At 45.9% G+C, this 25,532-nt stretch overlaps 1 protein-coding gene across 1 annotated transcript in view; it reads left to right on the plus strand.

Annotated features, from left to right (window-relative positions):
• The first annotated feature begins 13,846 nt into the window (after window positions 1-13,846).
• Window positions 13,847-25,532, plus strand: part of SLC16A2 (solute carrier family 16 member 2) — a 77,641-nt gene continuing 65,955 nt past the window's right edge. The window contains exon 1 of the mRNA XM_087727191.1: window positions 13,847-14,352. Coding sequence (XP_087583317.1) covers window positions 14,037-14,352 — 316 coding nt within the window. The 5' untranslated portion in view covers window positions 13,847-14,036. The remainder of the gene's footprint in view (window positions 14,353-25,532) is intronic.

The following is a 25,532-nucleotide window of genomic DNA, read 5'->3' on the forward strand; positions in this document are numbered from 1 at the left end:
TGTAGTAATGGAATAAAAACAAACAGATTTTGAAAGGTTTTCAGAATGGAACTTGGATGAGAAGTAATTTTAAAGAAAATAACATGTTATTATATACCCAAAATTTTCAATTCTTTAAAGCATGAACATTGGATTTTTCATATGTGATCTGCAGCTGAACAGATTTTAGACATCATACAGTGCTGCTTTGATTTGAAACCTTGTAGAAATGACATGAATCCACTTTAAAGATAGGAATCAATAAATATAAAGACAGAGAGAGGAGGGGGAGGAGGAGGAAGAGGAGGAGGAGGAGGAGAAGAAGAAGAAGACGAAGAAGAAGAAGAAGGAAGAAGAAGGAGAAGGAGAAGAAGAAGAACCATTATATGCATAACCATTAGCAGTTGCAGCTCAAAGCAGAACAGAATTTATACACTTTATAACAAAATGTTTATGGATGCAGAATCGTCCAAGAAAAACCCAAATCCCTAGGAATTTAGAGAGGAGAGCCGAGATCAACTGCAAATGATCAGTCAAACTGGTAGACAAACAAAACCTGGGCTGCATTTCTATCACACTTGCCTCACAAGGGGTACATCACCTGGCAAAGGAGCTTTGCTGGATTATTTCCCAACCTTGTCCCAGGGAGAACATTAAAGCTCACCAGGGACAATAAACCTTTACTGGATTTCTTGGCCTTTGGAGCAAGATTAAATCCGTTGCCTGTGGTTATCAATTTCGGAAGTGAGTTTTATTGTTAATTGTGGGAAGTCAGATCAATATGTGGCAAAGATTTAAATTGGATTTTAGAAATGGAGCATTGGGTTTCATTATGCATCAGTTCCATTCCACCCTTGTTTTCCTTTTTTTATGTTTGTTTTGTTTGCTAACATCCTATGTTAGAGATAGAGTAGATCAGGGGTGTCAAACTCAAGGCCTGCTCAAGGGGGCAGGATCTGACCTATGGGGTGCTTAGATCTGGAAACAACGAAGGACTGGCCCATGTGCCTCTGCCAGTAAAAACAGAAGTCGGGATGGCCGCACATGACCCTCCCAAGCGCTGTTTTCGCTGGCAGAAGGTTGCAGGAGGCCATTGCAGTCAAAAACTAAACTTGGGAGCCCGTTTTCACTGGCAGCACTCCAGCCACCACAGGTGCCCCTGACTGAGTGATGTTGAGCTGGTCATGCCCATCCTGGCCACCAAGGTCAAACATAACACTGATATGGCCCACAATGAAATCAAGTTTGAGACCCCTGGATTAGATAGAGACAGACAGATAGACAGACGGACTTATGCACGGATGGACAATAGAGAGAGCAATACAGAGAACTAGTATAGATGTATTGCAACTTATAGAAAAATTGATATATTTCAACATCCTTGGAATATATTACAAGAAGAGTACTCAACTCCTCTGCTCGTAATAAAATTCTGTATACCACCAGGCTTGAAATTTTAGGCCTGGATAATCTTGAACTACGCTGACCTGATCTTAGTGCACAGGATAATCTGCCATAACGTCCTACCTGTTAATGACTACTTTTACTTCAACTGCAATAACACAAGGGCTATCACTAGATACAAGCTAAATGTAATCCATTCTAATCTTGATTGCAGGAAAAAACAATTTCAGCAATAGAGTAGTAAATGTGTGGAGCACCCTACCCGATCCTGTTGTGAGTTCCTCTAATCTCCATACCTTTGACCTTAAGCTGTCTACCATGGACGTGTTTCTGAAGAGGTCCCCAAGGGGGCGTGCATAAGCACACCAGCGTGCCTACCGTCCCTGTCCTACATCTTTTTATATGTTTATGGCTATGTTTTACTTATTTTTATCCATTTATTTGTGCCATTTTTTCATGTGTTTTTCCTACTTGTTTCCTTGTACTTGTTGACAAATTAAAATAAAATAAATAAATAAATATTGTGATGCTGACAGACATCCTCTGCTTCTCCCCCACCCGTTTTCCTTCTTCCTCATTTTCTCCCTTCATCCCAAGTTTCCTTCCAATTCTTTTCACTCTCCACCTTCCTTCTCACCTCCTATATGGAAGTGTAGTATATGAAATGTCCTTCACCTCTCTTTCTGCCTTTTTGCTTCCTCGTTCTTAAAGGGGCAGTGCCCTTTCTTCTCTCCTTCCTTCCTGTCTCTGGAAGTCCTCCAAAAGAAAGGACAAGGCAGGGTTTCTGGGGACCAAAAAATGTTTCTGGCAGCAAATTTGGAACAAATGCCAGATCTCTCTCTCTCTGCACTGTGGGCTGCTGGACACAAACAATGTTGTTGACTGCAAAAAACATTTGCCCATCTTCTCTAGTTCTGCATTTCCACTACAATTAAAATGTCAAATATGTAAGGAATTGAGTTCACCCACCCAAGGAAAAAACATGCTGGCTGTAGCTGAGAGAAGAGAAATGTGCTGTGCTGGAGAATTGCCCTGCAAAGCATGTTTGTGGATTTTTCTGTTCATATGTGTGAGTGTGTGTGCACACCCATGCATGTATGTGTGTGTGTGTGTGTGTGTGTGTACTCATTTAGCTCTGCAAATTCAAGAAATCACACACTTGTCATCCCACATACATATTTTCCCTGCATGTTAAAAATAGCGACTATTTCTGCTGAGATGAAAGCACAGACATCTCTGTTGCTAAAGACCAAATCGAAGAGCGGGCATTTCTCAACCAGCTCCCCTGCCTGATGGAGCAGCCCATTCCCCCCCAAGGCCTTACACTGTCCTTCACCTTCTGACTCTGAGGTCACTTCCACAAAGTGTAATGATGACAAGAGTCAGCAACAAGTCTAACTCAGCCTTCCCCAAGTACCATGTTGGCTTGGAAATAGGAAATGGACTCCAATATTTCTAGAGGGCAACAGGTGGAATATCCCTTTCACCCATGTTCTTCCATGGAATGGCATCCACATGGACAAAAGCATGAAGTGGGGCGCTGGAGGTTCAGCCCAGTGCTCTTCAACATCTTCATAAATGATCTAGAAGGGGAAAACTCATGAAATTTGCAGACAAAATCCAACTGGGGGGAAATGCTAACATTTGGGGGGATAGACTCTAGATTCAGAAGGGACTTGATAGACTTGAACACTGGGCCCTATTCAATAACCTCTATCCAACCTCCGCAGGGGTAAGCTGTTATCCCAGAGCTGGCCAAACAATCCCAACCAGCTCCAATACTACCCTGGCACCAGCTCTTATTCACAGCTTTCTTATTCATTCCCAGAACCTCTGAGAACTCCAAGCACTTCCAACCCCATCCATCTCTGGTTTCTTGCCTCCGTACCCAGTTTCCCTGATGCTGTTTGGGGAAGAGGAGGAAGAGGAAAAGGAAGAGGGTAGAGGAAGAAGGAGATGGAGGAGGAGGAGGAGGAGGAGGAGGAGGAGGAGGAGGAGGAGGAGGAGGAGAGAAAGGGGGAGGAGAGGGAGAAAAAGGAGGAGAAGGAGGATAGGAGGAAAAGGAGAGAGAGAAGGAGAGGGAGATGGGGGAGAAGGTGAAGGACAGATAGAGGGAGAAGGACAGGGAGAAAGAGAGGGAGAAAGAAGGAGGAGGAGGTTAGGAGGAGGAGGAGAGGGAGACAGAGAGAGAGAAGGAGAAAGGGAGAAGGAGGAAAAGCAGAGGGAGGAAAAGACGAGGGAGAAAGAGGAGGAAAGGAGAGGGAGGAGAAGGAGATGGAGAAGGAGAAATACCCCAAATCTCTGCAGGAGACAACTTTCTTACCCACCGGGAAATATAACAATTGGCTGGCTGTAATTCATCAGATACACAACCTGCCAGTTGCAACCGCTGCTTAAGGTGCCCATTGGGGGAGACGGGGAGTGGGTGACGCCAGGTGTGTCATGCTTAGCTAATCAGCTTTAGTCAATTTCACAGTGCTGATCGGAATCTCCCATGGCTGGTTTTCCCTGCCTGCCTAAACTTCCTGCCTCTTCTCCTTCAACATCCAGAAGCGAAATTAACACAACCACAACGCTCAACCCATTGTACTCAGAGGCACACAGAAGGTGGCACAGCCCTTCCTTTCCTCCCCTGCCCCCCAAGCAAGCAGTGCTTGCACAGGAGAAGTATCGGGAGGACCAGTATCTGGGCGACATTCGTGGGCAGAGCAGTTGGCGCTTTGGCTGCCTGAAGGTCTGTGAAGATCCGCAGCCCCAGTTCAACTAAGCAAAGGGATATTCACAAAAGTACAGACTTGCTGGTGTCATCTGAATGGACAGATATTATGGGCTACAATCTATCATGGCCCTCACAATGTTGAAGTTTGTCTTGCATCTTGGAGAAAAAAACCACCTGGATTTGATCAGCCCCGTCTGAGATGGACAACACTGAACCGGATTTCCACATAGATGTGCAGATGCCTTCTGCAGGTGGGACAAAATAGCACCACCGAATTGTGGGGCTGAAAAGCAAACTATCCAACATATAGTGTGATAGTGCCAAAATGGAGCCTATAATGGAGAGATTTTAATGATTTCCTGGCTGTGACAAATGAAGCAAAAAATGATATTTGCAATCTGGACCTACGTTTATAAGATTTTAGATTTTCTTCTCTTGGTCTTTATCAAGATGTGATGTGAATGTGCCATTCAATAAGGTAGTGGGGTGCTGAGGAAGGGGCTATATTGGGACCAGGGAGACCCAAATTTAGCCTCTATTGGCCACAAGTGACATTGGTGAGCCTTTTTGGTCCATCCTGTGTCACAAGAATTAAATTAGTGTGACATTCTAATGAATGTGAATGCGACATGAGTGACATTCCTGCAGGGGGCAGCACTGGTCCAACTTTGAGCTTCTAAGGTAATCAAGCTGTGATAAACTTGCCAGGCAGGGGTCTCCCCAGGGGGGAAGCCCACTGAAAGGGGCCAGGCTTTGATCCCACCACCACAAAAGCCATCTTGACTTTTTTGACCCCTCCTATTGACTTCCGGGGCCCCAGAAGAGGCCGTGGAAGAGTTCTCTTCTGCTCTGGCCCTGTCTTCAGGGTTTTAGCTGTGAATGCTTTTTAAAAGTTCTTTAATCTTGCAAGTCTTTGTGACTTTGTATTAATTGGAATATCAAAACATTTTAAAATCCCACTGAAATAAATTTTAGAAATTATGAAGGACTGCCTGGCAATCTCATTTGAATAGTGATTCAAGTTTATTTTTATTTCAGAAGCTCCTGGACCTCCGATGCTGCCATCTGCTTCAGTGGTTTTGCTTCCCCTCCCAAAGATCAGCAAAGGTGATCTTGGGTGGTGGTGTTAAATGGAAAAAGGTTTCCTCCGCAGGTTCGGATTTCCCGGCTGGGAGAGCGTCACCGGCTGAGTGAATGAATTTAGGATTGAAGCAAGCTGCGTTTGAAAGCAAGTTGTCTTTATTATTTCAGGAAAGCAAGACCGACAGTGATGTAGATCAGCGTTCCTGAGTGAGCTGACCCCGACATACAGTAAGTGTACATTTTTTATACCATTTTCCTCTTTGAATTACTTTTGTTTTCTTTGTACTATTGTTTTATCACTTTTTTGCGTGTGTCCTTGTTAATGTTTCTAATCCTGTCTTGCGTTTTGTTATTCCTCTGCCCTACAGTACGTCCCATGGAGCTGGGATGAGCACAAGTGTCTTCTACTGTATTTCCTATTTTTACATCTTTGCCCTGAGCTAATCCGTCTTTGTTGTCACTCTGACCTTTTCCTTTTCTTAAGGGTAACTTCTTCCTGCACTTCCTAGGTCTTTTGTATTATTTTTCTACTCTGCAGATATTTCTAATTGTCCTGATATCCTGGTAATTATTCTCAGGAGGTTTCCTTTGGAATGTTTGCTGGCTTTGTTATTCTAGTGACTTCCAGTTTGATTATGGGCTGTACTGGTCTTCCTAATACAACACTGTCTTGGTGAAGTTCCCTTCCCACAGTGGGAAAAGCCCTATGCTCCTGCATATATTGTAGCATTCCACACCACACCTGGAAAACTGTTTTGGTCACCACACTACAAAAAAGATGTTGAGACTTTGGGAAAAGTTCAGAGAAGAGCAACAAAGATGATCAAAGGCCTGGAGAGTAAAACGTATGAAGAACAGCGGCAGGATTTGGGCTTGGCTTATCTAAAGAGGAGAAGAGCTATGGGTGACATGATAGCAGTCTTCCAGTATTTGAAGGGCTGCCACAAAGAAGAGGGGGTCAATTTATTTATCAAAACACCAGCAGGCAAGACAAAAACGGTGGATGGAAACTAATCAAGGAGAAAAGCAATCTGGAATTAAGAAAAAACTTCCTAACTGCCCGTGCAATCAACCAATAGAACAGCTTGGCTTCAGAAGTTGTGGGAGCTCCATCACTGGACATCTTTAAGTGGAGCCTGGACAGCCATTTGTCTGAAATGGTACAGGGTCTCCTGCTTGACCTTCAAAGGTCCCTTTTGGCTATATGCTGACTGATGTTGATATAGTAATCCTCGGCTTACAACTGCAATAGAGTCCAGAATTACAGTTTTAAATTGTGCTAGTTGGTAAGCAAGTCGCTATGTGATTCTGGTCACTTTTACAATCTTTTTTGCAGAGGTTGTTCAGTGAATGCCCCAGTCATTTTTGCTGGAAACTGGAACTAAATACTGGTTTCTGGCAAAAAAAAGAAAAGAAAAGAAAAAACACCATTGTGAATCACAATAACATGATTTCAGAAGGCTGAAAATGGCCATAAACACTGACTGGTTGCAGAGAACTCAAAATGTGATCAGGGAGTGGAGGGCAGTCATAGTAACTTTGACTCCACATCATATGTAGCCCTGGGGAGGACTGCCATATCTTCAAATGATCACTAAACAACCAGTCATAAATCGAGGACTCCTCGTTTACTCAGGACATGTGTCTAAATAGACCAGAGCCCTTAAAAAAGCCTATAAACGCTTCTGTTACCAGGTGATTATTTTCACATACTTACAAAGTAAAATAAAATTGTAATCTGCCATATTTCAGAGCAAGACTTCTGATTGATCAATTCTGATTGATCTGATTGATTGGTCTCTTCATATGGGTTTTAAAATCAAAAACGAAAATGTCAATGTATTTCAAATTGGGTGGGAAAGGAAGAGTATAAAAAGCATTCAGCAAACTAAGCAATTCTTAACATTGTAGGAAAGCTATGTTAATCTATGATAGCAAAACATCAGAGGGAATTTGGTACCACTTTTTCTGACTAACAGATTTTAGAATGAGTTAATTGGAAAGCTCCAAATTTCAAGGACATTTTGCTAAGCCATGAGATTTTGGGTTCGCTTTGGCATTTTATTATGCAGGCTGCCACGGTTGTTAAAGCATGATGTGCAACTCCACCATTGTGGCTTATCCAACAATCCATATTAAAACAAACTGTGGCTTATGCAATGTATGCATCAGAGCATGCCGTCCAAAAATGGGCATGTAATCCTTCTTTCAACCATGAGATGGCGTGGTTGAGATGCAGTCTGAAAACAAACCTGGAAATCTGCCACTTCCTGCTCAGAAGAAGGGCTGGCTTGAATGGGAAAAGCCCTCCCCTCCCCCTTCAGGTCTCCCCAGAGGCCTCTGCACCATTCAGAGGCGGTCTGTCGGTGGGATGAAGAAGCAGCGTTAATTCTGTCCTACTGGCCACAGAAGGTGAAATGTCTTAAACAACAAAAACTCCCAAATCCTTGAGCTGGAATCTGATTATCCTATACAGGGAGTTTTTGACTTACAACCATTTAGTGACCATTTGAAGTTACAATGGCACTGAAAAAAGTGACTTATGGCCATTTTTCACATTTATGACCGTCGTAGTATCCCCAGGGTCATGTAATAAACCGATTCATATTTACGATCCCTGCCGTGTCCCAGGGTCATGTGACTCCCCTTTATGACCGCCTGACCAGCAAGTGCAAGGGAGAAGCCAGGCTCATTTAAAGACCATGTGGCTAACTTACCCCGTGCAGTGATTCACTTAACGGTAGCAAGAAAAATAATAAAATGGGGCACACAAGTAGAATGCGGTATTACAGGCACATTCTGCCTGCTGCCAGCAGTTCGATCCAAACCAGCTCAAGGTTGATTCAGCCTTCCATCCTTCTAACGTTGGTAAAATGTGGACCCAAATTGTTGGGGGGCAATGCTGACTCTGTAAACCGCTTACCCGAGGGCTGTAAAGCACTATGAAGCGGTATATAAGTCTAGTGCTATTGCTACCTTCTCTGCCTTTCCCACTTCCTTCCTTCCTCCCTTCCCGTAATTGTGATCATAAGTTGAGGATCAACTGTACTGCTTGATCCAAGTGTCAAACTGAATGTGCTTTCTGCAGAATACCAGTACCTTAGCTATAAACCTGGAAGAGCCCATCCCTTATTGGCAACCCCCAGTGGCTTTTGATGAGTCTGAAAAAAAACCAAAGTGACTTCAAACTGGTGACCTCCAGGAGGAGGTCAAGCCAATCAGACTTGGATGGGAGACCACCAGAAGATGACAAAGCGGGAGCCTAGACTGGGAATTTGGAAAAAGATAATAACCAACCAACTATATGCTGCCCCCCCCAAAAAAAATCGCTGTGGGCCTGTTTAGAGTTTATTAGGAATTCCCCTCAATGTGAGGCTTTGAACTGGCCCCAATCCCTCATATGATCCATTCCAAAACTTAGCTTGCATTAGACCTCTGGGGGGGGGGGGTCAGTATTGTGCATGTGTGCACACACACACATATTCAGACACACCATCAGTTTTGGATATCAGTGATCTTTGAAGTCACCAAGAGTCAACACCAACTTGGAGACACATAAAATCCATCAACCCAAACAAGCTTGCATTGATGTGCTGACCCCTCGGCCTTTTTTGTGCCTGTTTGTTTACCGCGTGAAAGAAGATCAGACTTCACAGGTGAGCTTGGTGGAAATTCCCAGATTTCAAAGCCTTGTTCATATGTATTGTGGAGCATTGGTGGATATTTGTGGTGACTTTGGTCATGTTTTGGAGTTGTGTCTTTCTTCCAATGGTGACCAACATTTGTTCTGGCTGCTGTGAGTCTGTATCTCATTACATTATGAAGTTTGTTATTAATGCGTTATGAAAATATACCTAGCACTTGTGGCTGGGTTTCATATTTAAATTGCGAATTTTTCTGCACTGTCCTTTGTCCACCTTTGGGGGCTTTTTTAACATCACCACATGTGATAAAACATTCCTTCTGTTTCGTGACATTTCGCATTTTGTGACCACATGGTTTGTATCTCTTTGATATTACTGACTGGGTTGCGCAAAATCCATAAAACACATTGTAATCATTTTCCTTTGTGATACAGTAGTCCTCCACTTCCAACAGTTTCCGTCATCCACGTCATGGTTGTCCCAAAGGTACTTTTTCAGAAAGTAACTGGATTTTGTTTGTTGTTTTGAAGATGTTTCGCTTCTCATCCAAGAAGCTTCTTCAGCTCTGAGTGGTGCTCAAAGGAACCAGGAGGACTATTCAGGTGACCCTGAGGACACAGTAAAACCTCCAGGTGGCCTCAACAACCCTCTAAAAAGATGCAAATGACCAGCTGTCTGCAAGGAATATAAATCCTTCCATTCCCCTTTATCCTGTCAGAGCTGAAGAAGCTTCTTCGATGAAAAGTGAAAGGTCTTCAAATGAAAAAAAAAACCCAGAAAATCCAGTTGCCTCCTGAAAAAAGCACCTTTGAGACATCCACTTCCAACCACTTGGAATTAGGACCCAAAGGCTGAAAAGAGGGACTTATGACCTGGATCCAAAGTTCTGACAGTCCAGGGCCCTGCTGTGGTCATGGGACCGCACTTTGGGTGCTTGGCAACATGACATCTACGGTATCCCAGTTACATGGCTGCATTTCATGATGGTTTTCCCCAAAACCGGTACAGCAAAACCACACCATAACAAACAATGGGTTCGCTTAACCATAACATCTGTAGCATTTCCCCTTACAATTGACACATTCGCTGAAAAAAAAGATAACAAAATTGGTCTTACAAACATTATTCAAGTAGTTCTCAACTTACAACAGTTCATTTAGTGACCGTTCAAAGTTATAATGGCACTGAAAAAAGTGACTTATGACTGTTTTTCACCGTTACGACCTTTGCAGCATCCCCACCCAACCGGGCCTTGCCCTGCAAACATCTGCTCAGCCCGGAATGGCTTTGAGTCAAGCTCTCCTCATGGAAACTTCCATGCTGTGGTCTTGGCTGAAGCACAAAACCCCTTTTTCCTGGATAAAACAACTTCTTTCGATTCCCAGTTTAGCCTATTGTCATCACGCTTCCTGCTAGACTCCTCTCTGAGGACTAACCAGGACTGGGCCTTGTTTAGTTCTAAGCTGGAGCAACAAAAAAGCGGATTTGGGTGTGTCGTATCTTGTGTGTTTGCTTGCTTGGGAATGTTTGTCTTGGTTTAAGCCACAGAGAAACAATTTCAGCGGCTTCGACACCTGTGGACTTCAACTCCCAGAATTCCCCAGCCAGCTCTGCTTCTGGGAAACCCACAAGTCTGGGACTGAGAAACACTGGTTTAAGTTCAAACCATGCCAAGAAAGAGTGTGGGAATTGGGCTTCAAACACAGAAGGAGCATGTGGAGAAGCAGCCACAGAACCAGATGTAGGTTAAATGAACCGTGTGAAGAATCTTCTTTGCCTTCTTTGATAAAATTAGCAATGCAGTCATTAAGCAACTCATGCTCTGTTTTACCACATTTGGTTTAACAACTGTTAAACAAATCTAGCTTTCTGCATTGACCCAGATGCCAACTCGACAACTGGCAACTGGACATTCTTGTTTTTTTTCTTTGAAGACATTCACTTCTCATCCCAGAAGCTTCTTCAGCTCTGACAGGATAGTGGGGAATGGAAGGATTTATATTCCTTGCAGGCAGCTAGTCATTTGCATGCTTTCACAGAGACATTGAGGCCACCTGGGGTCACCTGAGTGATGCTCCTGGTTCCTGTAGTTTCTAGTTTCCTACTCTCACACCATTCAAGGGTCTTCATCCCAAATTGTATAGAAATTTGGGAAAACAAAAAACAAAAAAGTCCAGTTGTCTCCTGAAAAAGCACCTTGGGGACAATCATGTCCTGGATGACTGAGAATCTCTACAGACTTTCTCCATTGACTCTGCTTGTTCAAAGCTGGTTAGAAAGGTTGCAAATGGTGACCCAGGAATGCTGCAACTGTCATAAATATACACTGGTTGCTAAGCGCCTAAATTGCAATCACATCAACACAGGGAGATGGCAATAGTCAGAAGTGTGAGGACCAGTTGTCATTTTTTTCAGCATCATCATAGCTTCAAACAAATGGTTGACTACCTGTATGCCATAACAACTGGGGCAGGTGTCATGTTAATATGAATCCTGCAAGGTCATCATCCCCTTCCTTGAAAGCAGATCTCACACAATCCCCACAACATGGCTTTGCATGCATTGTAAACCCAGCCAACAGTAGCTTGCAATCACAACTGAGCCCATAATTTCTGTTGATAAGTGAGGCAGTTGTGGATCACTACAGTTGTTAAGTCAGTAACACGGTTGTGAAGATGATCTGGTGTCCCCATTGACTTTGCTTGTCAGAAAGTCACAAAAGGGGATTACGTGACCCCTGGACACTGGGACCATCATAAATATGAGTCAGTTGACAAATGTCTGAATTTTGATCACATGACCCTGAGGTTGCTGCAATGGTTGTGTGAAAAATGGTCATAAGTCACTTTTCTCAGTGTCATTGTAACCTTGAATGGTTACCCAGTGAATGGCTGTAAGTTGAGGACTTACCTCCATTCAACAGTGGCTGAAATCAAAGGTGAAGAGGGACCATCTGATTTGGTTATGTCCCAAAGATAGATTTTGAGAGGCAGCCTTCCATTGAGCCCAGAGTTCCCGTGATGGCAAACCTATGGAACATCTGCCACAGGTGGCACATGGAGCCCTTTCTGTGGGCACGCAAGCCGTCGGCCCAGCTCAGCTCCACTGGCATGCATGAGGGCCTCCCGCTGGCCAGCTGATTTTCGGGTCTCTGCCATGCATGCAAAGAGGATGGGGATATGTGGGAGACATGCGTGCATGTATCGGGGGAGACGCATGCATACGTGGGGGTGGGGGGAGCGCAGGAGGTGTAGCACTCCCCCCACTCCGTTTTTGGTCCCAGGAGGCTGCAGGGAGGCCTGCTAGGCCTAAAACAGGCTGGAGGGGAGTGTCATGCACGCATTGCATTATGGGTGCATTATGGATGTGGCCACGCGTGCATGCTTATGTGTGCACACATGTTCTTTCCGTACAAGATGACAAAAAAGATAGCCATCACTGCCCACAGCAGGTATTGCTAGGCTAAGGCTCCACCCTTCCTCTAAAGGCTCCTCCCCTATTGGGACAGTGCCAGCTCTTTACACCTCTCCAAACCTGTGGCAAAACAAAAATGACATTTGATTATTCCAGCTCTTCCCAACCCCCTATATTTAGATTCCAATCATATTTTCAGCCATAATAATGCTGGCTGGAGAAGCTTCGTCTTTCTTGCTCAAAAAGGTTGGTTGGAAGGAAGGAAGGAAAGTGTTTGAAATAAAGGCTTGGAGAGGCCTATTTTCCCAGATGCTGATGAACTGCAACTCCCAGCATCCCCCACTCATCCACCGTGCTTTCTGGGGCTGCTGGGGATGGTAGTCCAGTAAGCTCTGGAGACCCAGATAGCTCAGCTGGGGAAATGGGCCAGGGAGTTGCTGTGAGTTGACTCGGCTGCCTTCTGCAGTGCCTGAACCTCCCTTTGAAAAGGCTTCCCCCGTTCAGCCAGAGCAACAGGTAATAAACGAGCGCAGTTGTCATTCTTTCCAGCGGAGACGAAAGGAAGGCGGGAAGAGAAGCGGGGGAAAGAAAAGCTTTGCCGTCCTTGGCACCAGGAAGCTCTCGGCCGCTGCTCGTGCCAAGGACGTCGAAGCAGCTGTGCGCAATTCCCCGGGGGAAAGAGGATCAGAGCCGCACGCCGGGCAAAAGCGGCTCCTCCGGTTTGCATGATCGAGGCTGGCGGACAGCCAAGCGACGGCAGCGCCGGGGCCTCGGAAGAGGCGCGGAGCAGGCGCGCCGCTTGGAGCCGAGCTGTCGCTGCGCCCGGGCGGAGCCGCCACCCGCTCTCTCGTGTGCCCGGCGTCCCTGCCCGCCGACCTGAAGCCCCGGGGAGCCTCCTCGTCCCGGCCTCTCTCTCTCTCTCGGCCCTCTTGCGCCATAAGGTTGCTCGCCTTGAACCCGCTTGGCTCAATCCAGAGCAGCCAGAAGGGGCCTCGGGGGGCTTCAGTCGGTCCGTGCAGCTCTAAAGGCCAAAGGGGCGCCGGGTTCATTTTGCCATGCAAGGGGCAGAGACAGGGCGGCTGCTTCTTCCAGCCCGCCCTCACCGGACACGTGTGGGAGACCCCCTCCCGCTCCGCCTGTGGAGGACCCCCCTCCCAGAGACTCTGGCGAGGCTCCCCCAAAACACGCGGGAGACCCCGGCGCACCCGGGTGCCTCTCGCCGTCTTCCAGCCGCCCGCCAGGACCTGCCCCCTCGGCCGGCCTCCTGTGCGCCACCGCAGCGGCGGTCCCGGGTCCCGTTTCCACATCGCGCAGCGCTTCCATCCGGCGATCCTCCCCGCCCCTCGCCCGCCTCGCCGACCGCGGGAGGGTGACAGCCGGAGCCAAGCCGGCCGAGGCGTTCCCACGGAAGGCGCCTCTTCTCGGCGGACACGTGCGGCCTCGCCTCCGCCTCGCCTCTTCCGAGGAGGGAGCCGTTCCTGCCCGCCAGCCCGAGGGCCGCGCCGGGCGTCAGAGGGCCGAGGCGGCCTCCGGCGGCGAGGCCGGGCGCGGGAGGCAGGCTGGGCGGCGCGGGGGAGGCTCCGGCGCGGCGCGGAGGGCGGCCGGGGGCGGGGCGCAGCCGGGCAGCCAGGAGGCGTGGGGACCGGCTCGGCCGCCGCAGCTCAGCTCAGCCAGCAGCGGCGGCGGAGCAGCCCAGCGGCAGCCCCAGCAGCGGCCCAGACCCGGCTTGGCTCGGCCCGCCCCGCCTGCCCGCGCAGCTCAGCCGGCCCGGGGCGGCGTCGGGGGCGCGCGCTATGGCGTTGAGGCGGCAGGAACAGGCGCTGTCGGAGGAGAAGGGCGCCGTGGAGGCGGAGGAGCCGGCCGAGGAGGAGGAGGAGGAGGGCGGCAGCGGCCGGAGAGCCTCGGGGGCCCGCGAGAGGCGAGTGGGGCCCTCGGCTGCGCCCGACTTCACGCCCCCCGACGGCGGCTTCGGCTGGGTGGTGGTGCTGGCCGCCACCTGGTGCCACGGCTCCATCTTCGGCATCCACAACTCCTTCGGGATGCTCTACATCCTGCTGCTTGAGGAGGCCGGCGGCGTCGAGAAGGACCACACGCTGGAGTTACGCACCTGTGAGGCTCTTTGCGCCGCCCTGTCGGGCTGGGACCCTCCGGCCGCTCTTGGCCCGGGCGGGGGTGGTGGTCCGCGGGAGCCCCTCCCTCCTTTAAGCCCCCTTGAAATCGCGCCCTCCTGCCCCGACGCCAGGCTCCGCGCGGCCCCAGGACGGCAGGCGGCCCTCGCGCTCTTCTTCCCGCGAGGAAGAGAGCCGAGTCGGGTATGCGGGCCGGACAGCCCCTTCCCGGCTCCTTCAGACGGGCAGCGCAAGGCGCGGCGTCGCTGGTTTCCTGGCCGGTTGCTGCCCCGCGGATCGCGCTCCGTCCTGGCCAGGTGGAAAGGCGCCCCGCAGATCAGCCGCCGCTCCGGACTAAAACCCGAGCGTCTCTAGTGCCCGATGTCTGGTCAGGCGAGACAAGGGGACGGCAGGACTAGGCTTGCAAGGCGGCCTCGAGGAAAAGCCGCTTTGCTCCATCCCAGCTGGGCTGGTGCCTAAACCGACCCGAAGCGGCTGCTTTGCGCCTCCCGAGGTTCATCTTTCCCACCGCTGGCTGACTTCAGAAAGGCTCTGTCGGGTTACTCGCGCGTAGCCAGAATTGCGTGGGCTCCAGCCTCGGTTCATAGGGTGAGGGAGATCCAGTGTTATTGACTAGGAGGGACTATCAAGAAACAATAATTCCCACCCTGAGTCTCAGTTTCCAATCTGGTCCCTGTTAAATTTCTTAGACCACAATCTCCATCATCCTGTGAGGTGGTGTCTTGAGGTGGTGGACTAGGTGGTTTTTGCCATCTTGTAGATGTCAGTTGGGTCTGGCTGTCTCAAGGATACCCTCTTGGCTTCTCACAGGGCCCCAAACTATGCTGAATGGTTAATGATTTTGAAATCGCTCATCGGAGAAATATAATTCCTACTTAGAACTATGTGAAAATGATCTCTGCCTGCTCCCTCATGACTTGTTGGTTGAAGCCCACTACAGTCTGGATGGAGAACCTGTCTTAAAAATAGATAACAGGGGGGGAAAAAACTCCTTTAATTATTTTCTAGATTGTAGTAAATGGTCCACTGGAAACCAGCTTCTAATCCAAGCAGTGAATTATGAAGAGTCCTTGGTGCTCTTGGTTGTTTTCTTGCAAATATTTTATTACCCAAACTCTAGGTAACAGCATCAGTGCTTGTTCTGACCAAGTTCAGAGAGCCCCAAGGATTCCTCATTTCAAGCCTGACCTACAGATATTCTCCTGTATTGATGAATTAGGAATTAGAAGCCAAGCATGTTGGGCCTTGAGGCTTAAATTGTTCTAGTTTCTTGTGGACCAAATCAGAATCTGTTGGTCAGCTGATGTCAGAAATAGCATCAGCAACAGAGTAGTTGCTTTTGAGACACAACTTCTTGTTCAGAGTAACCTGACCACAAGGGAAAGCAAATTCTACATTTGAGCCTTGATATTGTCTTAGAATGCCTCTAAAAACAGGCATTCTGCATTCCTGGTATGCGACCATGATGAAATCATATGCATTTTTTTTTAAAAATGAGTTCAGAGGATACTGCAGTAAATAGTTGTGTTTTACCTTCAAGGTTGCATCCTGGTGTGTTTTGCCTTGTGGTGCATTAGAATGAATTGTCTGAGGCGTCCCGTTTTTTTTAACCACTTGGAGGTAATGGGAATTGTAGTCTAGCTGTTTGGAGTCAAACCTGGGAGCTGGAGAAGCAAAGTATTTTAGTTTCTGCTCCTCCTTTAAAGGGAAATTACACACATCCAAGTAAAATTTGGAGCTGTACCAATATTTGAAAACGATCCAAATGAGACCAGAGGAGATAGGCTTGGAGTGAATTGCTCCATGTTACTGGAAGACCTCTTCCTGTAAAATTGCTCAAAGGCCATTTCATTATCTTATCGTAGGACCACCACCTACTTCTTGCATAGGCCATAAATTAGGCAGGCGGCTTTATTGTTTATATGAAACACATTTCATTTCACTGCATTTTATTCCCTTGACAGGGTAATTCCCCTGTACAGATTGAGTTAGTGTCCTATAAACATTTGAAGTCAAGGGAATTCCCAGTGCTGGATTTTTAAATTTTCAAGTAAACCCTCAAAACATCTTCTTCCGCTTGAAAGTTATTTCTTCCTTTCCAACATACACACCTGTGTTTTAGTACAAGTACTCCTTGACTTACAACAGTTCATTTAGGGACTGTTCAAAGTTACAACATTGCAATCTTTCTTGACACAATTGTTAAGTGAATCGCTGCAGTTGTTAGCAACAAGGCTTTTAATTGAATCTGGTTTCCCTTTTAACTGGGCTTGTCAGAAAGTTACAGAGGTTGATCACATGTCCCCAAGACACCACAACTGTCATAAAATATGAGTCAGTTGCCAAGCGTCTGGATTTTGATCATGTGACCATGGGGATGCTGCAACAGTCATAAGTGTGAAAAAGTGTCATAAATCACTTTTTTCAGTGCCGTTGTAACTTTGAATAGTCACTTAACCAACTGTTGTATGTCAAAGACTACCTGTACTGATGTTTCTAGTGTTGTGGGTGCTGGTTACTGATTGCAGATTGCCCCATTCCTGGTAGGGTCTCTGATCTTTCCTGAGCAAAATTGTCCTAAATCCTGCAGACTGAGAACAGGACAATGAAAGCAGGAAGGCCTGATCCTTCCCCTCTTCTTCCCCCACCTTTTCTTTATGTTGGGTGATGGAAGAGTTTTCAGGCCAAGAACAAGGGAAGAGACGACCTTCTTGGCAGAGGAAGCTCTTTCAGGCATTCCTTGGTGCTCTGGCCTCCAACGGGCCACTGAGCTTAACCCAGTCAAAACTCAGATTCTATTTCCGGGCTGTCCTATTCTTGTTTCTCCAACAATAAAGGCTTTACATTATGTTTGCCACCTTGAGGGCTGGGGAGGAGGCTTCCTGCGAAGGGAGCAGTGGAAACACTTGAGCTCCCATTGACATGTTTTCTCCAGGACGCCTATCTCTGGCCTTAGAGGTAGGGCTGGAAGCGAAACCATATGAAGAACAGTTGCAGGAATTGTGTATGTTTAGTTTAATGAAAAGAAAGACTAGGAGTGACAGGACGGCAGTCTTCCAATATTTGAGGGGCTGCCACAAAGAAGAAGGGGTCAACTTATTTTCCAAAGCACCAGAAGGCACAACAAGAATCAATGGATGGAAATTAATCAAGGAGAGAAGGAACCTAGAACTAAGGAGAAATTTCCTGGCAGTGAGAAAAATTAACCAGTGGAACAGTTTGCCACCAGAGATTGTGGGTGCTCCAACACTGGAGGTTTTTAAGAAGAGATTGGACAGCCACTTGTCTGAAATGGTAGAGTGTTTCCTGCATGAGCAGGGAGTTCGACTAGAACACCGCTGAGGCCCCTTCCAACTCTCTTATTCTGTTACAGTTGGGACTGGAATTTCCTTTGCTAAGCAGTGCACTTATTAATTGACTTGTGCCTGATTGTACGACCTTTTTGTTGCAGTTCTTAAGCCGGTTGTTAAGTGAATCTGGTTTTCCCCATTGACTTTGCTTGTTGGAGGCTGACTGGAAAGGCTGCAGGTGGGGGATCGCCTGACCCTGGGATGCTGCAGCCAACATACATATATAAGCTGGTTGCCAAGTTCCCAAAATTGATCACATGACTGTGAGACACTGTGGTGGTCCTAAGTGCGAGGACCAGTCCTAGATCACTTTTTTTCAGTGTTTTCATAATTTTGAATGGTTCTTAAAGTGAATGGTTGTTAATTGAGGCCTATCTGAATATGCTTGAAAATGCTTTTCTTTTTTTCATTTGCTGCAAAGATGGTACTTCTATTACCACCCAGATAGATGGAAGATGCCCCTCCATTCTGCCCCAACTTTTGGGATGATATGGTTTTCAGCATCTGATTTTTCTGTACATTTTCAGGGTCATGTTGAAAAGGCAGTTGCAGTGCCACTTATATAATGGGTGAAATTGGTTGCCCTTGTTAGGATTGACCTAATGTTGCATTTGCTTCAGGGGTGAAATTCAGCAGGTTCTGACAGGTTCTGGAGAACCGGTTGTGGAAATTTTGAGTAGTTCAGAGAACCAGCAAATATCACCTCTGGCTGGTCCCAAAGTGAGGAGGGAATGGGGATTTTGCAGTATCCTTCCCCTCCACGCCCACCAAGCCACACCCATAGAACCGGGAGTAAAAAAAATTGAATTTCACCACAGCTTTGCTTCACTCTTGATGGGATAAGGATTATGGGACAATTTGAGTGAAATCAGCCCAATGAGACTCCTTCGTTTTGAGCCAAACAAAGTTTGCCACTAATTATCTTTGGCTGCATTTTAAACTAGGCCAACCAGCTACTTGCAAGACAAGAGAGAAACTGAAGCAATTTCATCAGGAATACGCAGATAGGAAAAATGGGCTTTGATTATCAATTGTCATCTTGACCTGTTTGACCCAATTCTCACCTGCAGAAGTCCCTGGTTCTAGTGTTTGTGCCTACCTGCCCCAGTAAGTAGACCAGACCAAGGAATGGCCTTCTCAAAAAGGCTAAATCTGCTTTGATGGAGAGAGGCTATAACAACAGAATCTTGCAAGGCTGGTTATCTGTACCTCCCCCCCTCCTTATACTTCAGTGAATTAGGGAAGTGTTTGTTTGAGTTGCCTCCAAATATTTGTAATCATGGACTTTTCACCCCTGTTGTTCTAGAGACAGATCTTGCCTTTCTTATTTTTCCTAATATATATATATATATATATATATATTTCCAAATATCAGCCCTTCAAGGTAGGCAGGTAGGAAAGTAACAGATGTGATCCCAGGAAAGCTGTGTATGGTTGTAGAGTAGAATAACACAAACTTGAAAGCTTTCTAAATTTCTCTCTGCCTCATCTTAGGCCAATGAAATCAAAGATGGTTATTTTGAGTTCCTTTCTCATGCTTCCTTCAGTCTGTGACTGTTAAACCTTCTCCAAATTTTTCTTTCTCCAAGGTCATTCCTAATTTCCTTTACAATACATTATCTCACCCTTGGTCATTTCCATAGGTCAGATTATGTTTAAGAGGTCATGATTTCTTTTAAATCCCATTTAAACTGATCTGCTAAATCACATTTTCAATAAAAAATAATCACCAACCGCCAACCTTTTTTTTTTAGAATTCCTTTTTTTTAAAAATCGATGGGGATATAGATTTTGCTGGCACTCTTATCTTCTCACAATGGATTCTTTGCAAAGATTTTTCTGGATACCACTTTGTAGACTAGCTGGAAGAGACACAGTTGCCTTTCAGATACGTTGAGACCAGAATTGTCAGCCAGCTGTGTGTATTATGATGCTGTTTGTTTGTTTTAACCATTTAGTCATGTCCGATTCTTGGTGAGTTTATAGCCAAGTGCTTGTCCATGCTACCAACTCGCTTCAGCTATTGGTTGTTCATCTTTGCATTAGCTTTAATGATATGAAGCCAGCGAGTTCTTTGCTTGCTCTTTCTTCTTGTTCCAGTAACCATTCTAGTGTCATTGACTTCTCCAGTGAATTTGCACGCATGACATGGGCAAAGTACAATCAGACGTAGTCTTGTGATTTTGGCTTCTAGTAATGTGTCTAGTTTTACACTGGTTTTATTGTGAGGTATAGTTGCAGAATAATGTAGCACAGGTAAACTCTGGCCATTTATTGAAACCATCAATGAATAGAACAACAGAAGGACCTTGGAGGTCATCTAGACCAACCCCCTGCTCAGGCAGGAAACCCTCTACCACTTCAGACAAAAGGTTGTCCAATCTCTTCTTGAAAACTTCCAGAGTTGGACCACCCACAACCTCTGGAGGTAGTTGTGGGGGCAGAATTGAGGATGCGAACTAATTCAAGCAATTCGCTCTGAAAAAATTGTCTGCCCTAATTCAGTCCAAGGAGATCCTACAGTTTAAATTGTGCCAAACCTCCATGATACAAGGGAATGGACAGAACAGCTGGAATGAAGAGACAGATGTTTGTTATCAAGTGAAGGTCCACATAAGTGATGCCTTTCAAGGCTAGATTGTAATCAGTCACGGAAGAAATGACATGGTTAGGACCCTCCTTTTGAGAATGTCCTGAGATGGCATCAAAGTGCACCCTTGGCCACTGAAGTTCTGTGGGGTCCTTAGGGCTCTCAGAGCTTGATTGTTTGCTTTCAGGCATTTCATTACCCAGATAGGTCATCTTGTCAGGGCCAGGGGGTTTGCTCTCTATTTGTGTACAGTAACTTGCCTTGTCCTTGTTGGTGGGATGCGGTTTTTCTCCTTAGCAATTCTTTGATTACGATATTGTTTTCTGCTTGGTTGTTTGTGGGAATTGATAGTTCCTTGATTGGGGTGTTGATCTCTTCAAATGGCATTTGCCAGTGGAAAAGAAGTGGTTAAGTCTTTCCAGTTGCTTGCTATTGGTTATATTTTATTACAAACATAAGCAAACAATGAATAAATTGCAACACAGTGGAGTGTGTTTGTGCACGTATCTCAGTCAGAAATAAATCAATAAAGAAATAATAAAAATCAGGCTGTACTTCAATTGAACTATGGCAGCCACCATCTTGACTTTTTTGACCATGCTTTGCGCACTCCCACAAAACCCTGACATTTTCACATGAGATGAATCAGGACGAGGAGCTGGAATTGACTCTGGAATGTCAAAGTAGGTTGCAGAGATTTTACTCCATGAGTTGGGGGAGGGGGTATTCCATCACTGGAAGGTTTCATAAATAGACTGGTCATCCGTTTGTCTGGGATAGTGTAAGGTCTCCTGCTTGAGCAGGGGGCTGGACTAGAGGACCTCCGAGGTCCCTTCCAACTCTGTTATTTTATTCTATTCAGTTTAGCTTGAATGCCTGTAGGCCTGTCTCCTGCTTCTGCTTCTAGATGTGCCTCTTGTCCCTCAGCCCCGCCTCCCACCCGATCTCAGGAACAAAATGCTGGACATGCATTTGTGCTGTTCTTATGTGCACCTAAAGTGCTCTGTCCGAAGCAACAGCAGTTCAAAGCCAACAAAGTTGAAACAGCAAAAGGGCCATAAGAGCTTTTGCTAACACTTCGGGTCCTCTGTGGTTGTCTGCATGGTTTTCTTTTTTTGTTTTTAATGAATATTTTAGCTCGTTCCAAGGAGATTAAAATGCGAACCATCAAAAAATTGAGAAAAGTAATAAGAGAAAGACCGGACTGAAATTCCAAAAGCCTTATAGAAAATTTACTGTGGCTCCCATCCCCAACCATCCCAAATATTCTCCCTAATAATTGATCCCGGATCAAATATCTAGGTTTGTTAATTTATAGCATCTATTATCAATTGCTGGTCGGTTGCATATGGTAAAAGTTCAGTCTCCAAAGCCAATTCATTTCCCCCCTCCAATGAAAAAACACAGATAAAATCATTTCTCAGTCAGATGTTCTTGTTCTCCATCGAATCCCTTAAGAAAAACATTTGCTACTTGTTCAACCCAGAAAGTTCTCTGATATTCCATACGTGTGTGGTTTTGAAAGGGGAAAAAGATTGCTTGAGATTTTGCTTGGCTCTAGACTGACACAGAGAGAAAACATGCGTGCGCGCACACACAGACTCACATTGCTCTGGGTGTGTTTTTAAGAGCAGAAAGCCCGTCTCCAGGAAAAGCTGGGGATTCGGAGAAAGGGTGTTAAAAACATACAGAGCTCAGTTTGGGGTTTATAGATTTTCTACTGGTTTGGGGCATGGAAAAGCCACCTCCCCAAGAGTTGGTGCAGGGCAGCAGGAGGGGGCTGAGGCGAACCAACGTGTGTGTGTGTGTGTGTGTGTGTGTGTGTGTGTGTGTTAGTGTTAATACAATTGGAACGTGGTAGAATGAGGAATACCTTGAGAGATGGGACGATTAGGAGACTGGACTTTTTCCAAAATGACCTCAGCGTTTTTGCACTTGCTTCGCTGAATGAAAATGACATTTTAATTGGGTTTGTTTATGCATATGCATTGATTTATTCTAGCTCTCACATATTTTTAATGGATGTCTTTTCAGCCAACCAGAGGTTTTTCACTTTGTAAGAAGAGGCAGAAAAAACTTGAGTTTTTAAGCCAATCTGGGCTGCTAAGGCTCCGTGCTTAGCCCCTCGTGACTCACAAACACACACAGATGCAAACACACACAAATGTAAGCACGGTGCATCTGTGCTGAATAAATTACAATGGGATGAGTTCATGCGTACCTACTAAATCATTACTCAGGGCTTTAATGCCACAATCATTTGCGTACATGTGATGGCTTTTCCCCAGCTGATATTGGGGAACATGTGGCGGGTGCAGTCACAAAATGGCTGCCATAGTTTACTGACAAAACCTATTTATCAGAAGGTGAACTCGCTACCCGAGATAGTGGGGTTTGGGAGGAAATTAAAAAGTTTGCTACAAATGAATAGAGCTCTGGGTGCCAGTGAATTGGTTCATAGCAAGTCAGTTCCCCATTTACCTTTTTAATGAAAAGCATTCTTAAGGAAAGGTCAGGGGTGTAACATGGAATCTGGTGGGCACCGGAGGCTAACATTGGCATCACATTGATCTAAGATTAATACAGTTTTGTAACTGGGTTTAAACAAGTCACCACCGATTGCCACTAGGAGCAAATGGACTGTTGTTTAGAATTGCAGATCATCTCACGTGATCCTGGCAAGATTTCTGTTTGCTTGCAGCAGGACAGAGAAGATTTCAAAGATGAATGCCCAAGATGGCTGTCATCCCAGTCCTCTATAAATCTTTACTTTGGCATCTCACCATCACCGAAAGGTGATGCGTTGGCATTTAGAAAGGTTGCTGACCTAAGGATTGAAATGAGCGAGAACAAAGACTAAGGAGTCTAGAAAACAAACTTAGTCAGCTGTGAAGCTCATTAGATAGTCTGCTTTGTAAGGCTGAGGATCAAAAAATGGTGACTCAGAAAGTCATCTGTGCTGCTCCTGAGAGGAAAATTGAGATTAAAATGTCAGAAATTTACATTCATGATGTGGGAAGCGGATATTGTAGAACTCCTCTATCTTTGAAGTCAATTGGTGGGTATGTTTTTGTTTGTACAGTTAGTTCTCCACTTACGATCACAGTTGAGCACAAAATTGCTAAGTGAGTCAGTTGTTAAAGGAATTTTGCTCCATTTTACAACTTTTCTTGCCACAGTTGTTAGGTGAATCACTGCAGTTGTTAAATTAGTAACAGGATTGTTCAATTAATCTGGCTCCCCGTTGACTTTGCTTGTCCGAAGATCATAAAAGATCACGTGACCATGGGATGTTGCAACTGTCATCAATATGAGTCAGTTATCAGGCATCCAAATTTTGACCATGTGACCCTGGGGATGCTGCAACAGTCATAAGTGTGAAAAATTGTCATAAGTTACCTTTTTTCAGTGGCATTGTAACTTCTGAATGGTCACTAAATAAGCCAAGAACCACCTGTAATGTCTCCCCGCTTGGATAGGCAGGTAGACAAATCAATGAGGTGTGATGATTAAAAGAATGAGAACATCATTGGACAGGAATAGGGAGGTGTCTTAGCATCCCTCTGTCGCAGGTTCTTCAGGTTATTGGGCTCCAAAATCCCAAAGAGCCAACACAACCCCACCTAGCCTCTAAGCAATGCACCCACAAGTGCTCAAAGGCTAGGACTCACTGTTTACTGTATCAAAGGTAAATGTTTTTCTGTCCAGTAGTGTCCAAATCGAGGAGGTGGTGCTCATCCATTTCTTGTCCAAGGGAGCCAGAGTTGTCTGAAGATATTTCTGTGGTCATGTAGCCAACATAGCTATACGCCAAAGGTGCACTGGCTGTTACCTCCCACCCAAAGTGGTACCTGTTTATCTACTTGCATGTACGTGCTTTTGAACTGCTAGGAGCTGGAGCAAGGTATGGGAGCTCACCCTCTTGTATAGTCCTTAGGTCTTGAACCTGGGGCTATCAGTTTTTTAGCAGAGAAGTTCAGTGTCTTTAACCATGGAGCCATTGTGCCCCTCTAGTTTACTATATCTCTCTTCCCCAATTCTACTACAACCCCTGTTCTTCCACTACTTCTCTTTGTGAGTTCTCCTTCTGGAGAACTATTAACTCTCCTGTTTGTTTTCAGCTGCTTCGGGCTGTTTGAGTTTCCCAAATGAACCCAAACCACCCCAGTTGCCTCTCTGCCCAGCTTTTATAGCCACACGTTGCTGGGTTGGCTTGGATGAGGGTACCAGCAGCCCAGGTGCTGGCCATTTTGCAGGCAGCCTATCCTCTCACAACCCCCCTGAATCCCTCCCTTCCCCAGGACCATTTGATCACTGCTGCAGAAAGCAGTTTGGGCTTCTACTTTAGGACTTCTTGAGAACTCAGCTGGTTAGACCTGATGGCCCTCCTTCTGGTTGGGTCTTGCACTAGGGAAGACCTGGAGGACAACAGATTTCCAGAGCCTGGCACGTCCTCTGAGAAGGATCTCCGGAAATGAGCCTCCAGGCCCAAGGCTTAAGTTCTTCCAGGTTTGCTACTAGAGTAGCAATCTTCACACGAAGGCTGTTCATTCCTGTGGATTGATGCTTATTCCTTGGAGGTCAAAAATGAGCATACCACAGTTTTGGGAAGGTAGGATAGATATTTCAGAGCATGAATTCAAAGTCGTATAAATTCCATCTTGGTTCCTGATGTCTCTTGGACATATGACCGACAGGCTAGGCAAGTAGGATTTTCCCCTCTTAGGCCATCAGATGGCACCAGAAAGCTTCCACCATGAGATGTTATAGGTCCAGATCCCATTCCTCTTTACCTCTCCTGATTGGGCAAATCATCTCAGAGGTCTTTGGCCTGCTAATTCTGTTGTCCAGCTTCTCCATCCTGCCAAGGTTTTCAAATGCCCTATAATTTCAGGTAGTTTATAACTTACAACAGTTTATTTAATAACTGTTGGAAGTTACAATGGCGGTGAAAAAGATTACTTGTGACCCATTTTTCACACTTACGACCATTGAGGAATCTCCATGGTCTCCCCAGGGTCGAAATTCACCTGCTTGGCAACTGACTTGTATTTATGACGGTTGCAGTGCCCTGGAGTCACATGATCCCCTTTTGCCACCTTCTGAGAAGGAAAATTAATGGGGAAACGAGATTTGCTCAACAACTGTGCCACTAACTTAACAGTGATTCACTTAACAACTTTGGCAAGAGAGGTAATAAAATGGAGCAAAACTCACTTA

Source organism: Thamnophis sirtalis, unplaced genomic scaffold (genome assembly GCF_051295495.1).
Source record: "Thamnophis sirtalis isolate CommonGarterSnake01/CBP01778 unplaced genomic scaffold, rThaSir2_p1.2 scaffold_13, whole genome shotgun sequence".
Classification (NCBI taxonomy): domain Eukaryota; kingdom Metazoa; phylum Chordata; class Lepidosauria; order Squamata; family Natricidae; genus Thamnophis; species Thamnophis sirtalis.